Source organism: Neolamprologus brichardi, chromosome 22 (assembly GCF_056152115.1).
Source record: "Neolamprologus brichardi isolate AB-2024 chromosome 22, ASM5615211v1, whole genome shotgun sequence".
Classification (NCBI taxonomy): Eukaryota; Metazoa; Chordata; class Actinopteri; order Cichliformes; family Cichlidae; genus Neolamprologus; species Neolamprologus brichardi.
The window spans coordinates 28557501-28572508 of NC_142124.1; the positions used below are offsets into that span (position 1 = coordinate 28557501).

The following is a 15008-nucleotide window of genomic DNA, read 5'->3' on the forward strand; positions in this document are numbered from 1 at the left end:
GCCGGTGTCCTGCAGGTTTTAGATGTGTCCTTGATCCAACACAGCTGATTTAAATGGCTAAATGACCTCCTCGTGTCTTGTAGTTCTCCAGAGGCCTGATAATGAACTAATCACTTGAGGCCTGGAGTTGGACACCCCTGATGTAGACGTTCTAAAAGTCACTGATACCCAGCATTCCCTTTACACTGCCAGGTTTCCATTTTCCAGTGTAGTTCACAGTAGGATGTCAAGGAAGTGATCTGCTCATCGCTTTGTCATTAATGGCCAGTCGCTAGTGGACATTGTAGACTTCTGTTGCCTTGGTACTCTTCTAATGTGTTTAGCATTCACTGATATGTCATATATCTTCTTAGCTCTCACTGGTTGGTGCTTCAGTGGCTTGCCTCAAAGTTCGACCCAGTTCATGTCATCAATGGTTATTCTGTTAGCAGTCATTTGAAGTCTCTTGGTGTTACTGACTTTCAGTGGTTTCAGTGGTTTCTGGTTGCCATGTGACTGCTAGTTGCTTCATGTGTGGATGCGCCTTAAGAAGATGTGTCAGAAAGCAGAATGTTCTTCATCATCAAGTTAATCATGATGATGAGATTCCAAAAGAAAGGACAACACCATCTATACAAAGTAAAGATGGGTTGAAGATAGATACTCAGCTTCTTCATAATAACACCCTGCATATGTAACTTTGTAGCTGATAGCCGAGTAAAAATCTGAAGTTAAAGTAACTGACCCATCTGTTAAAACTGTTGTTAAAGCTTTCGGGTTTCCATACTGAACTAATTTTCCCTGCTCCAACCCTGGAGCTCTGTGTAGATGTGCTGACTGAAACAAATGCAAAGATGTCAGATATTTGCATTCACAGAAGTAATAAAAGGCCTAATATAAAAATCAAATTAGATGACTGAATGGAGCTCAAATCAAATGAAAGTGTGGATGTGACGGAGAGAGCTGCACCCTTTAGGGAACCAACACAGTTCCTGTCATGGTGGAGTAGAGTTTCACATTTTGGTTTCCTTGTTGCCTCCTCTTATAGATCCTCTAAAAAGTTTGACTCAAAAACAAACTTTTGCACTGTCTTCCTGCTTTTTCCCCCCAAATCCTTTTACCTCCACCTGAGTGACTGTTGGCATTTCTGCTTCAGACACAGCCAAATGATCTGATCTTTTAATCTTCTTAAAGGATTGCAGCAGGCAGTCTTGCACATAAATCACACTGAGCTGCTATTACACCAGGACTTAACTTCTCTCTCAAAACTACACATGCCACAACAAAAGACTTACAGTCCAGCACCGACGCACACATATGTGAGTGAGTCTGAGGCACCTGTATATAGAAAGGTTGCAACTATCACATCTATTGCAGCTTCCTTTGGACAGTCCTGGGAAGTTCTATTAAAAGTCACCTACATTTTGTCTGTCTAGGTACATATGTCCTGCTGTTTGATGAAGGTGCCTGGTGTGATAATGCCGCTGTGCTCTTATGAGAACAAATGAGGTATTATTGAGGTTCCGAGAACACAAAGGGAACAAACTGGACAGTCAGACAAGTGCACAGGTTGAGAAACTGTCCTAAGGACTAAACAGCACCACAGTGAGTCACGACAGAGCGACATGGTGTGAACTGAATATCTGCTCTCTCTAATGTGTTTGTTCTGTGCTGCAGTTTTGATCTAACAGTCTTACAGTCTTTTCTCCCTGTGTGTTTTCTCACTTTTTATCGACGGCGGACTACAGCATGCTTGCTCTTGATATTTTCACTAGCAAATCAATGAACAGCAGCAAGGCAGCAAAGCTGCGATCAAAGAACATGGCTTTCTGTCAGCAAGGGTCTAATGACACTTGGCAGAGCTCACTGATCGATGACCATTCAGAGCCCAGCGATGGCAGCTTCCACATGTGGTCAAAGTCACGCAGCAACAACACACACGTCAGAACACACTGAATCAAAGAAGCAATGACGCTAATGAAAAACGATTCTGCGCTCTGACTTTTACATGACAGGAAAACAGCAATTCTGTCCATGTTGTCTATTGTGCACTACATACTAAACAGGAAAGTTTGGTTTGTATTCGGACACACTGAACTAAAAGTGCACGCTGCCTTTTCAATTCGCACATCAATGGTTTCCTTCTGCCATCTAGTGTCCATCGCAAAAACAACAGCCCTCTCTTCATGCTGTGTCCCAATTGAACTGTGTATACCAATTGCAAGTATATACACATTTAAACATATGTATATGACTGTGTACAAATCTTGAGTACTTCTCATTTATTAGTATTTTAATTCGAAGGAGCCAGAATTTCTTGCAATAGTTCTCCAGGCTTTCTAAGTTTTTCTTTGAACATTGGCTGATTATTCCACTCACTTTCTGATCATTTCCAGAGGACTGCTTTTGTTTGCTAGGCCACTTAACATTGACCTATCAATCATTCAAACACAGAAAAGGCACCTAACTAAAATGTGAACCAGTGTTGTGTCTACAGATAACCTAAAAAGAACAAATTGTATCTTTAGGCACTTTGATACCAACATGCTGTTTCCAGAGAAAACAATTTGTTCCCATTTCTTTTATTGAATCTATGAAAAATAAATTTCCATATGTGGTTGCACATTTTGATAAATCATAATTTCCATTTTCCTATCAAAATATAAAGAAATGAAGGGTGGCTAAAGTCTTTTAGGCAGGACTGTATATGCCACAGTCGTTTAGACTATTACAAAAGAAGGGCAATTTCTCTCATTAAATGAAAACATCTGGTGATCTTGAAACAAATAGCAATAAGCAGAGCAAATACTGTGGATTAGCTGGAATCCTAAATTACACAGGAATGTAACAAAATTACTCTTCCTGAAGTCCACCAACTGGTCTCATCAGTTCCCATGCTTTTTTGGACTGTTGTTAAAAGGAGATGCTACACAGTGGTAAACTGGTAAATGGGGGTTTGTATCTCCTTCTTGGATTCAACCTGACATTTTTCACTTGTTAGACAAATATGTAAATAACCTAAACTATGAAAGCATATATTTTACTTTTTTTTTCTTAAACATTTCACATGCTTCCTATGGTTTATTTTTTAAATAAAATATATGGGTTCAGTTTGGACTGCATGTCATTTACCTTTATATTAGATTAGCAAAACTGTGACACAAAGAGTGCAGTGGGTTGCCGAGTTGACGATCCACACCATGTCAGAAAAACAAGTATGGAGTAATTCTTTGGTCAACAGAAAAATAAAGAAGTACAAAATATACTTTAAATGTATTAGATAGCGGATACGAGTCTCACCATTTTGATTTAATCCCAAGTAATACGCTGGGATTCGTCAATTCAAATGAGAATATTTGAGTTTACTTTAAATGCAGCTTGACTTGTAAGTTCAGCAACATAAGTCCTGAGTCCTCTTTAAATGTGTTGAGTTCTGTTTGGGTTTACACTGTACTGAAAGTATTGAAGTCAGCCAGTAGGAAGACAGCATTAATTCAAAATCATTAATTAAGCATTAATTAAAAGTCATTAGTGTTTGATTTTGCAGCTTTTCAACAATGTGCTTTACATTACTGTATTAGTCCAGAATAAAAATCAACATGCCGCAGCTTAAAGGTTATTATTCATACACAACAGTTAATTTTGCTTGTATGCTGGCCCTGAAGTGCGAAACACAAAGACAAATCAGAAAACACGACATTTCAGAAAAAGAAAACAAAATCACAACAACAAAACAAACACAACAACATTTTGTGACTGTGTTTCCTGATGCAGTGATTTTCCTTTTTGTCTTTTGCACTTCGTCAAGATCAATTATTGCTTTTCAAAATACATAAATATCACAGTAACATGAGTATATTTCATTGAGTTACTTCATACTGTAACTCAGTGACATGAGTACAGTAACTACTGTAAACTAGTGGCAGTGCAGGTCTAACAGGATTAGCTTCTTTTTCTTCCTACGTTGTTGTGCACTAAGGGCGTGCAGTGAAACATGCTGTAAAGCATCACAACAGTTTCTATAATCGACAAACGGTTAATGTGCTCGATCGTTCAAAAACATGCGAGAGAAAGGGGCTCATGCTTCACGTCAACTCATTGGAAACTGTTAGTCGGTGTCAGTTAGTGAGACGGGTGGGCTGTGAATGAGAGCCAGGCAGGGTTATCACCATGCACAAGACACACAGGAGTGGAGATGGGAGAGGCAGATGAACTACGACTGATGTTTCATGACAGACACAGTAAGTACATACCCAGAAAGAGCCTCTTAGGGATTCTGACCTCCTCGTCCTTAATGTCTGTGGCTACAGACAAAAAAACATAAAATATATAGACAAAAAAGAAAAAAATAGAGCTTGGTTTTCTTCAGCAAAGCTGGAGTTGATCTTTGTCAAATTACAGAACTCACTGATTCTGTGATTTGTTACAGCAGTGATCTGTGAGGTTAGAAGTGTTCCCACCTGCTTAGCTTCCTCAGATGCATAACCTTTATAGCTAATAAACAGCAATCAATAAAATTTCGAGTTCAGTAATGTAACTCAATTCCTTTCATCAAGGTGTTTTAATCCACAAATCTGGTGACATCTGCAAAGTCCAAAGTTCTATTTTTCCAACCGTCTTACATTCCTTTTACTTTATTTGTTTTAGCATTTATTGCACTAAGCTTGCTCATCTTCACAGCTTCTGCTACACTGCTGGCACAGTTTTTTGTTCCATAGGAAGACATAAAATAGCCTTCGTCATGTTATTCTTTAAACGTAGCTGTTACTACCAAAGGATACATAAAAGCTCCATAAAAGCATATTTCACACACAAATCTATTAGCCAGACCTTGGAATGAGCCGACATCTGGCTTGGTGAGGACGATGTTTATCTGTAGTGTCGCATGTACCTGACACGGGCTTAATATTTCAAGATGGTGTGATGCAGAGCTGTGACGCTTTCAAGCTTTTCAGTTATATTTTCAATAACAAATATTTCTTTAACTACCCCACACAAAACAAAACACAAACAAACGCACACATACACACACATTTATAGGAACATGTGATGTTGGGAAAATTATTTTAAACATTGCTTTCACCTGTGAACCAGCTCCGAGTTTGGATTCAGGAGACAGACACGCTCTTTGCTTTTAAGATTAAGCTAAAAATTAAAACTTTCCTTTTTTCAATATATAGTTGAGGCTGGATCAGGTGACCCTGAACCATCACTTAGTTGTGATGCAGTAGGCCTAGGCTGCTGGGAGCTTCCTGGTGTTTCTTCTTCACTCCCTTTCACTCTCTGTGTTTATACACCACTCTGCATTTAATCATTCGCATTAATCACTTCCACAATGGAAAACAGCCGCCCCCTCACCCCCCAACTGGTCGCAGCAAATGGCTGCCCCGCACTGACCCTGATTCTGCCAGAGGGTTCATCCTGTCAAAAGGAAGTTTTTCCATCCCACTGTCACCTAATGCTTGCTCCTAGGGTGTCGTCTGACCGTACTGTGTCTCAAAACTTAACTCAAAAAACAAAAAAGAGTTTAGAGTACAGTCGATGGCCACGACCCAAGCATTGCAGACCAAAGATGAAAGAGAGCAGCTCAATATAATCTACCAGAGTATTTGTGTGTTTTCATTTAAATGAATATGCTTGGCATGATGTGTATTTATTGATCAAGTTAACGTTGACTGGTAACGTTTTAATTGCGTGACTACAATTATAAAGTTCACAATGCTGAGAAAATGAACCCTGTAGTCTCCAATGTATTTGTTCCTTCAATTTTGCAGATAAACTCACTATACAGTCCTCCGGGTTACAGGAAGCAGTGAATGATTGTGGATTAAATACACACATTTGTACAAAAACTAAAAAATAAAGCCTTTAGCCCTGACTTCAGTATTTAAGCTAAGCCTAACAATCTAATCTAACTCAGCAGTTAAAAACTTTTGTTTTTCACATCTTAGGTTTACTTCACTGGAAGTTTGGAATTTCTCTGACAGTTGCTGCTTGGTGTAGACACTTAAACATGAAGCTACACTGCCCTACTGAGGCAAAATGCACTAACTACACGTTTGGCCAAAATACAAAAAACCTGGCACTAAACGGTCCCTCTGTCTCTCTCTGTGCGCTGTTCACTGAGTGAATGAGCAGTGAGTGCCAGAGACCAGCTGTGGAAGAGAAGAGAGAGACAAGAGACTTCCTGTTGTTTCAAACTTCCTCTGTGTGATCATTTTAGATGTCAGATAGAATCACAGGACAGCTTATTGTTTTTCTCGTGTGTTTTGCAATCAGACACGAGTCTGAAGCTTCAGTTAAAGTAACAAAGCCCAAAAATGTCATTACCTTTAGTAAAATTAACAATCTATCCTAAAGGCTGATGGATAAAACGTGTTTTATTGCACTGCACTTCCTGACATATGCTCCAGTTATATTGACAGGCTGATATTATTGGCCAGTATTAGCTTTTGCTAATTATCAGCATTTATAACAATTGAGAAATGAACCAAAAAAAAGTTGACAGGAGAAACATTGTGTTGATGTTGCACAGTTTGTCCACCAGAGGGCAACTGTCCTGTTAGCAACAGCATTTCAACTGCCACAACCAGCTGATCCGGCTGCAGTTGTACTGAGCGTAAAGATAACTGTGCATTTAAACTGTATTGTTGTGCTGTTTTAGCAGTGACTCATAAAGATAGAAGTACACAATACGAATTTTAAGCAAACCTGTCTATGTATATTCGCTGAAGTATCAGATTTTAGAGTCGCCAACTATTGTTATCGACCTAAAAAGAAATGTGTGAGGCTCTGATTATAAAACAGTGTCTCCATGTTTTCCTTTTACACTGGATTATATTTAATCCTGCCCACACTAGTTTAACTGATACTCTCCCATTATCTGACATTGAGCCTTTTCATATTAGCAGCCAGGTTTAGTCAAATTTCCTCGAAGTATGCAGGAACTTGTAGCACGCCCAGCACGGCGTATCAGACAACAAAGGGCAGCTGTTTGTGTTTGTTTACAAATGGATAAATGTCACAAAACAGAATCAAGCGTTTCCCTGTGTGGGTTATGAATAACTTTATGACAAAACTTACAAAATGTAATCACCTTAATGTCAGTAATCAGCCTGGAAAGTTTCATGGTTAGTAATATATTTTACCCCATCATCCTATATCACTTATTTGAACTAAGCGCAATATAAAACCAGCTTCAGAAAGCTTATTTTATATAGTTTTAGAAAAAAACCTGCACAGGAGATCACAGGCAACAATCACCAGCCTCTCACACACTCACACACTAATCTGAGCCTTATCTGCACTGTAAAGTGGCACCGCCTGGGTGTTCTGACCTAAGAAGGAGCGCCTCTTCGTGCTGAGTTCAGTGGCCATGCGGACGTTGGTGCACAGGTTCAGCATGATGAGCATTGTGCAGATCATGATGATGCTCTGCCACAGCAGCAGCGTCTCAAAGTAGCGTCCAAATCTAAAGAAGAAGAAAACAATATGTGGAAGATTTAAGATTTCATATCAGAATCAGAATCAGAATACTTTATTGATCCCTGGGGGAAATTATTTTTTTGTTACAGTGCTCCATTATAAACCAACATTAACAAGACAGACAATACGCTAACTAAGAATAGTACAATATATACATATATATATATACAAAGTCACTCATTAATAAATAGCTGGAAAAGAAACATGTGTAGTTGTAGCAGTAACCAGTGTGTTAAGTGGATGCATTGTACAGGGAGATGGCCACAGGCAGGAAAGATTTCCTGCGTCGTTCAGTGGTGCTTTTCGGTAATCTCAGTCTCTCACTGAACGTGCTCCTGTAACTGACCAGCATGTCATGGAGTGGGTGGGAGGTGTTATCCAACATTGTCTTTATCTTGGACAGCATCCTCCTCTCCGACACCACCTTGAGGGAGTCCAGCTCCATCCCCACAACATTACTGGCCTTACGGATCAGTTTATTGAGTCTGTTGGCATCTGCTACCCTCAGCCTGCTCCCCCAGCATGCAACAGCATAGAGGATCGAAATTTATATTTACCCTACGGTTCTCTCACCCATTTGCTGGTCACCAGACCTTCAAGGGGACCTATTACACTCATTCCTAAGTGCATATTACACCATATTCATTCAAATCATTGAATTCTAATCACATCTAAGGCCACAGGTGTATAAATCAAGAAGCTAGATATGCAGAAGGAACGGGTCGCTCTTAGGAGCTCAGTGAACTCCAGTGTAGTACACTGATAGGATACCGCCTGTGTAACATGTCCAGCTGTAAAATTTTCCTTAGCTTTTAGTGGTTTTATAACAAAAAGGAAGCGAATGACAGCAACTCAGCCATGAAGTGGCAGGCAATGTAAAATCACAGAGCGGGGTCAGCAGATGCTGAGGGGCATAGTGTGTAGAGTCGTTACAGACCTCCAAAACTCATGCGGTCTTTGGATCAGCTCAAGAACATTTCATGGAGAGCTCCACAGAATGGGTTTCCATGGCCCAGCAGCTGCATCCAAGCCTTACATCAACAAGCACAATGCAAAGCCTTGGATGCAGTGATGTAAAGGACACCACTGGATCCTAGAGCATTAAGGTCTCTGGAGTGACAAATCACATTTGTCTTTCTGACAACCTGGTGGACGAGTCTGGGTTTGGCGGTTGCCAGCAGACCGATACTTGTCTGACTGCAGTGTACCAAATGTAAAGTTCAGTGGAGGAGGGATTATAGTGTGGGGTTGTTTTTCAGGAGTTGGGCTTGGGCCCTTAGCTCCAGCAAAAGGAACTCTTACTGCTTCAGCATACCAAGGATAAGCGGTGTGGAAAAGGTGTGGAAGAACTTGGCTGACCTCAACCTGACAGATTACCTCTGGGATGACTTAGACAGAGACTGTGGGCCAGGTTTTATTGTCCAACATCAACATCTGCACTCAAAAATGTGGTTCTGGAAGGATGATCATAAACTTCTATAGACACACTCCTAAACCATGTGGAAAGCCTTCCTAGGAGAGTTGCTATTGGTGCAAAGAGTGGGCGAAATCATATTAAACTCTATGGATTAAGAATGGGGCGCCACTTACGTTTATATGCGTGTGAAGGCAGACGAGAAAATACTTTTGGCAATACAGTGTATTAATGCTTGGACTCTAATAGAGTAGCTTTGCATGATTAAAGCTACTTTTAGCTGCTCACTTATTCACAAAGGGTTGCCACAGCGCTGCATACTTAACCTGTTGGATTTTTAAACCAGGTGCTCTTCCTGACACAACCCCCAAGGGATCTGTATCTCATCCTGGGACTGAACCAGGAAACTTGTTAGGCAAACATGCAAACTACTGCACTACAGAGCTACAATGCACGACTCTTATCTTAAACTGTGTATTTTTGTGCCTCACGTTATCCACATTGTATGTACAAGTCTCTACATCATTATTTCTGTGGCCTCATTTAATATCCACCATTATAACCACTGTATAAAAAAAAGGAAAATGCTATAAGTTGAATACTGTTCAGAGGTAAAATACAGTTTGGTGTTTAACAGTAACCAGCAGACTGTTTGCAGTGCATTCAACCCAGCAGGATCTCTTCTTTTTTTAAAAGCTGAATATCAGAGAATATCCCAAGCCTCCCATAACAACCTCACAAGCTCTCAAAGGATGTGAGAGTCTGTTACCTGAAGAGTATCCTCAGGATGTTTGCCACCAGCAGCACCAGGCATACGTAGGTGGAGAAGCCCTCTGCATTCTGGGTCAGGCGGATGTCTCTGTACTGGGGGATGTAGGGCACCACCCCACCGAACACCATGGCACCGGCAGCGACCCACGCCACCAGGTTGTTAAACACGGTGAGGATCTGGTCAAACAACTCATCTTCCATGCTGTTCGTCGGCGGAATAAGCGAAGAGACGTCAGCTGGCTGTCAGTGGCTCTAGAGACTATTTTTGGCTGTTGATCCTCCTCCGGTTCATCGATGTGGCTTTGAGATCGGGAGAGAAGCATCCGTGTTTTCCACGCATGACTGAGAAACAGCAGCTAACGCCACGCCATCATAAACAGAGCCGTGAAGCACAAACGACGTATCCGGGGCTGACGTTACAATAGCAGAAACAATGAGCAGTAAACAATGAGCTTCCGTACAAAAGCAGCGGTTGTGCAGTCACTGCAGTACGGTCATTTACTCTGTGTTTCCCATTTCCTTGACTCAACACTGCTGATGCTTGTGAGCGTTTTAGCACGGGCTGAACTCAAGTCGTTATAGGAAACACACGACTCTCCTGAAAATGTATAAAAAGCCCCTGAAATGTGAAGAAACCTGAAATGAAACAGCATTTTTTGTTTGCGGTGTCCCTACATCACCATTGTTTCTTCTTTGCTGTCCTGCCCGTCTGTAATGTTTCCCAACACTTCCTGGAACGTCTCACGTCACGCGCTCAATCAAAGATTATCCAACTTGATCAAGATAGTTCACACACAGGCAAACTGTATGTGGCTAGCTAGCTAGCAGGTTAGCTAAAAAAAATAATTAATAGAATAAAAAAAGAAAATAAATTAAAAAAAAGAAAGAAATAAAAGAAAGAAAGAATTTTAACATATAGTTTGTGTCAGCTATTTGGCAGAACGTGAATGTTATGATAATTTTGGGCTCTGACTCTGTAGCTACTTAGAAATGGCTTCATAAGTAAGTAAGTAAGTAAAGTTTATTTATATAGCACCTTTCACAGACATATGTCACAAAGTGCTTTACAAGGTAAAAACATAATACAGTCACAAAATACATCATAAATACCCTGGTCTAATTAAAAGCTTTTTGAAATAAAAATGTCTTTAGCTGCTTTTTGAAGGTCTCCACTGAGTCCAAACCCCGTAGAAATAGGGGAAGTGCATTCCACAGTCTGGGTGCAACAGCTTGGAAAGATCGGTCCCCTCGGGTTTTAAAACGAGTGTGGGGGACCACTAAAAGGTTTTGGTTCGATGACCTCAGGTTACATAAGCCTCTGGAATTGAGGATTAAAAAATTTAGGCCCTCACTTCAACCTGGACTACTCATAAAAAAACAGGTTGGCACCAGGAAAACCAACCAGTTTCAGTCTATTCTGCCACGAACACGACAGAATTATGCCAGAAGCTTTTTGATGGCTACCAAAAACATCTGATTGAGGTGCAACATGAGGAACATGAGGTCAGGAGGAGACTGAGAGCCAGTGGTCAAACCCTGTGCAGACCAACTGCCAGGAATCCTCACCAGCCTGCTCAGCCTCTCCCTGACTCATGCCACTGTCCCCACTTGTCTGAAGGCCTCCACCATCATTCCCATCCCCAAAAAGACTGGAATAGAAAGCCACAATGACCACAGACCTATACCTCTCACGTCTGTAGTCATGAAGTGTCTCAGCACATCAGAGACTGCCTACCTCCCTCTCTCGACCCCCACAAGTTTGCTTACAGAGCAAATCGGTCCATGGAGGATGCCATCACCATCACCCTTCACAGAGCAGCGGGAAATCTGGAGAATGGGTAGAGCTACGAGAGGATGCTTTACGTGGATTACAGCTCAGCGTTCAACACCATAATACCAGACATCCTTACTACCAAACTAGACCACCTTCAGAACCCCCTGCCACTTGCTCCTGGATCAAAGACCTCCTCACAAACCAGCCTCGGTCAGTCAGACGGATCTCTGATCAATCTCTGATGGAGATGAGACAGTGTAGAGGTAGAGATATTTCTCACTGGTGCTCAGAAAACAACCTGAAACTAAGCATCTTTAAAGCAACAGAACTTATTGTGAACTTCAGGAGGCACAGACAGGTTCTCTCCACTCTCATTATAAATGGTGAGTGGGTTTATTCTGTCTCTATCTTCAGGTTTCTGGGCACCTACATCTCTGGCGATCTCACCTGGGCAAAGGAAGAATAACCTGTACCAGAAGCTGCTGTTGGCCTTCTATCGCTCCTCAGTGCATTGCGTGCTTTCCTACTACCTGGGTGTTTGGTACGCAGGGGGCACAAATGATAACATGAAGGCTGTGCAGAGTGTAATTAACACTCCCCCAAAAAATCATTGGCTACCCTCTGCACCCCCTGGACGCCAGCTCCTCCTATATTAGGATAGGATGATAGGTAACTTGGATCTGGCTCACCACCTGTTTGACCTGCTGCTCTCTGGTTTGCGCCTCAGAACAATCAGGTGCCACACCTCCAGACTCAGAAACAGCTTTTTCCCCTGGGCCATTTGGACCGTTATAAAGCTCTAACACATTCACATTCAGAAGGAGGTCCTTCTTAGCTTTTTAAAATGGATTTATATTTGTGAACATTGACACAAACCGCAGAGCAGGAGGTGTCAAACAGGATATCTGAAGAAGTGCAAAAACCACAAAAATCATTCAGTTTAACTGTAATTTATTTAGAAAGACTGTATAATATTAGAGAGAATTCCAAAGTGCTTGGTGAGAGTGGGGAGGAAGAGATCCAGGGTCAGCGCTGTGCAGCCTGCCTCAGCTTTTTAGGGGGTGAACTAGGGGAAAGAGATGAAAGAAAAGGGGAGCAGAACAAAGAACAAAGATGCTCAATGAGCTGCACAGACACAAGCTGCAGTGGACAGTTTTAATTATTTCTATCACTTGCTAACAGTAGTAAGAAACATTTTCGCTCTCACAAATCTCAAAAGCAGTCCTCAGTGTGCATCATACAGCTACAGCTACAGCCCCACAGTCTTTGCCCCGAGAACACTAAGCAGGTTAATCCGGCCCTGCTGCAGACAATGAATATTTCAGTTAACTTCAACTGAAGAGGCCTAAAACAAAGTGACACATCTGCTTCTGCCTGTTTTCTGCACTGACTGTAGAGCAACATCTTCTTCAATATTTCATGTAACCTGGTTTATGTTAGCTGACTTCTTCCTTTGTACAGTCCATCCCTTAATCACTGCAGTCCATTTTAACAAGCCGTTGTAATGATGTACAGTATAAATGTATTATATTCAGCAGGAGTGAAAGAGACACTCCCTGAAATAAAGAAAGATTTATAAAGGCTTAATAAAAGTTATGTAACCCTCATGGCAGACAGCTGTTTTCTCTCATCTCTCACAGTGAGCAGGATAATGTATTACATAAAAACCAAAGCCTCATTCTGGGGGCGCAGCAACAAAACCCACAGCGACCTGACTGGCAGGATAAACCAGTTTACAAAGAGTTAAAAAATGTTTGTCCCATGTGCTGCACGCATACAAATCTCCGCCACTGTCACAGTTAAGGATGAGAAAGGCAGCTGCTACAACAACGGAAATGTAACAATATTCGCCTTCAAAATAAAAGGCGGAAATTGGGGAAAACAAGTGGGTTTTCGTTTTTTGGGTTTTTTTTTGCTTTGCGCCTTTACCTGGATGAAATGCCTTGTGGACATTTATACTGTAGACATCCTGCCACAGCACAAGACTGAATTCAACAGAGTTTCCAGCTCACACGTGTGGCGTGGTGTGTTTTCTAATCTGTTTACTTGCGTGAAGAGTTTTACTTTTACAGCTTTGCTGCTTAAATTCAAACTCACAGTTTGTCTTCATGGTCATTGTATCAATATTATCCCCCTGAATGTGATCTGCCTCATTATTAACAATTAAATTAAGTGGACTTTATTAGCATAAATTCCAATCTATCCATTTCCCCCACTTATTAAATTCAGGGTTGGGTTGGGTATATCCCAGCTGGCTTAGGGTGAGATCGGGTGTGAGAGGTGGGGTAAACCTTGGGCAGATCACCAGCCTGTCTCAGGGCTAACAGAGAGAAACAACCTCAACCTCTCGCCCCTCTTAATCTTTCAGTCGTCTTAAACGCACGCTGGCTCTTCTGGACGACTTTAAGGATGAATCCACCCATTCTTAGAAATCTCTGGTGTTAGACGTGTTCCTATTCTATGTCTATTTTATCCAGAATGGTCACCAGTTAACACTGATGAGTGTATTATATCCAAATCAAAAAGACTAAATGATCCTACCCTCATGTCAAAGCTGTTGGCATTTACACCTTGGTAATATCACAGATTGGCACAAAAATTTAAGAGTCAAACCTTGCAATTATGAGCCAATTATGCAACTTACATATACAGTGTACATTTAGGCCATAGCTATTCACCCTTGTGCCAAATTTAAAAAATAAAAAATCTTCTAGAAAAAAAAAATCATATTGAAATAAAATCGTCTGTAGCTGAAAAAAAAATGTGGTGACTTGAAGGTTTCCTAAGTTTACCACTAAGTGTGAGAAAAAGACCTCCCTGTTACTTCACATCCACTGGGCAAACGTGACCTGCAGCTCAGGCTTTAAACTAGAAACAATCAAAATGTGGGACATTATCTTAATAAATGTGGTGGGGGAAATAGATAAAAAAAAAAGCTATTCTCACATAAAGCGGGACACTTAGTCACCTGAGTCACAGGTTTTGCCCGCGCACTGGGACTTTTAATGTGGTTCTATGAGGTTTAATTTGGTGTTTAACAGAGAAGCAACAAAGTTAGACTCTGGTGTCTACAGACTCTGAGCTTGTCACGTCTTGATACAAATAGACAGTGGGCAGAGGATGCTTTGGTGGTTTTCTCTTTTACTGGGTGGGTTTAAACAGAAATTGCAATGCAGAGCCACAGATCCTTGTACTGGATCCAAAGTTTATGCAGACAATTTGTCAGCATATTTAATGCAGCACTGTGAGGAGTCTTGAACTGCACCTTATTTCTTCATATAGAAATTTACATTTGCATTTATATTAAATGGGAAATAGATGCAGTCATTTATGTAACCGTGCAAATACACATGGACATTCATGGAGTACATACAAGGAGTTTTTGAGTTTCTAGCAACCTTGAAAGTCAGTATTTGGTAATGACGTCTTTTATTCTTCTACACAGCCTGAAGACTCTGAATGAAGCTCCCTTGTTTTCCATTTAGTCTTCAGGGTGATCTTTAGTCTCTCTGCGACGCTTTTATTTTGAAGGGACGAGCGCCACAAGCGGAAGTTTGTGTCAACTCTGCATACCGCAAAGTTAAG

At 41.1% G+C, this 15008-nt stretch overlaps 1 protein-coding gene across 2 annotated transcripts in view; it reads right to left on the minus strand.

The window, feature by feature from the left end:
* slc66a2 (solute carrier family 66 member 2) overlaps positions 1-10369 on the minus strand; it is a 43982-nt gene extending 33613 nt beyond the window's left edge. Inside the window, exons 1-3 of one of the 2 annotated variants that reach the window (XM_006806047.3) lie at positions 9648-10369; positions 7317-7450; positions 4233-4283 (exon numbers count right to left, since the gene is read on the minus strand). In XM_006806047.3, coding sequence (XP_006806110.1) covers positions 4233-4283; positions 7317-7450; positions 9648-9850 — 388 coding nt within the window. In that variant the 5' untranslated portion in view covers positions 9851-10369. The remainder of the gene's footprint in view (positions 1-4232; positions 4284-7316; positions 7451-9647) is intronic. The other variant, XM_006806048.3, reaches the window with a different exon arrangement.
* Between the last annotated feature and the right edge of the window lie 4639 nt (positions 10370-15008).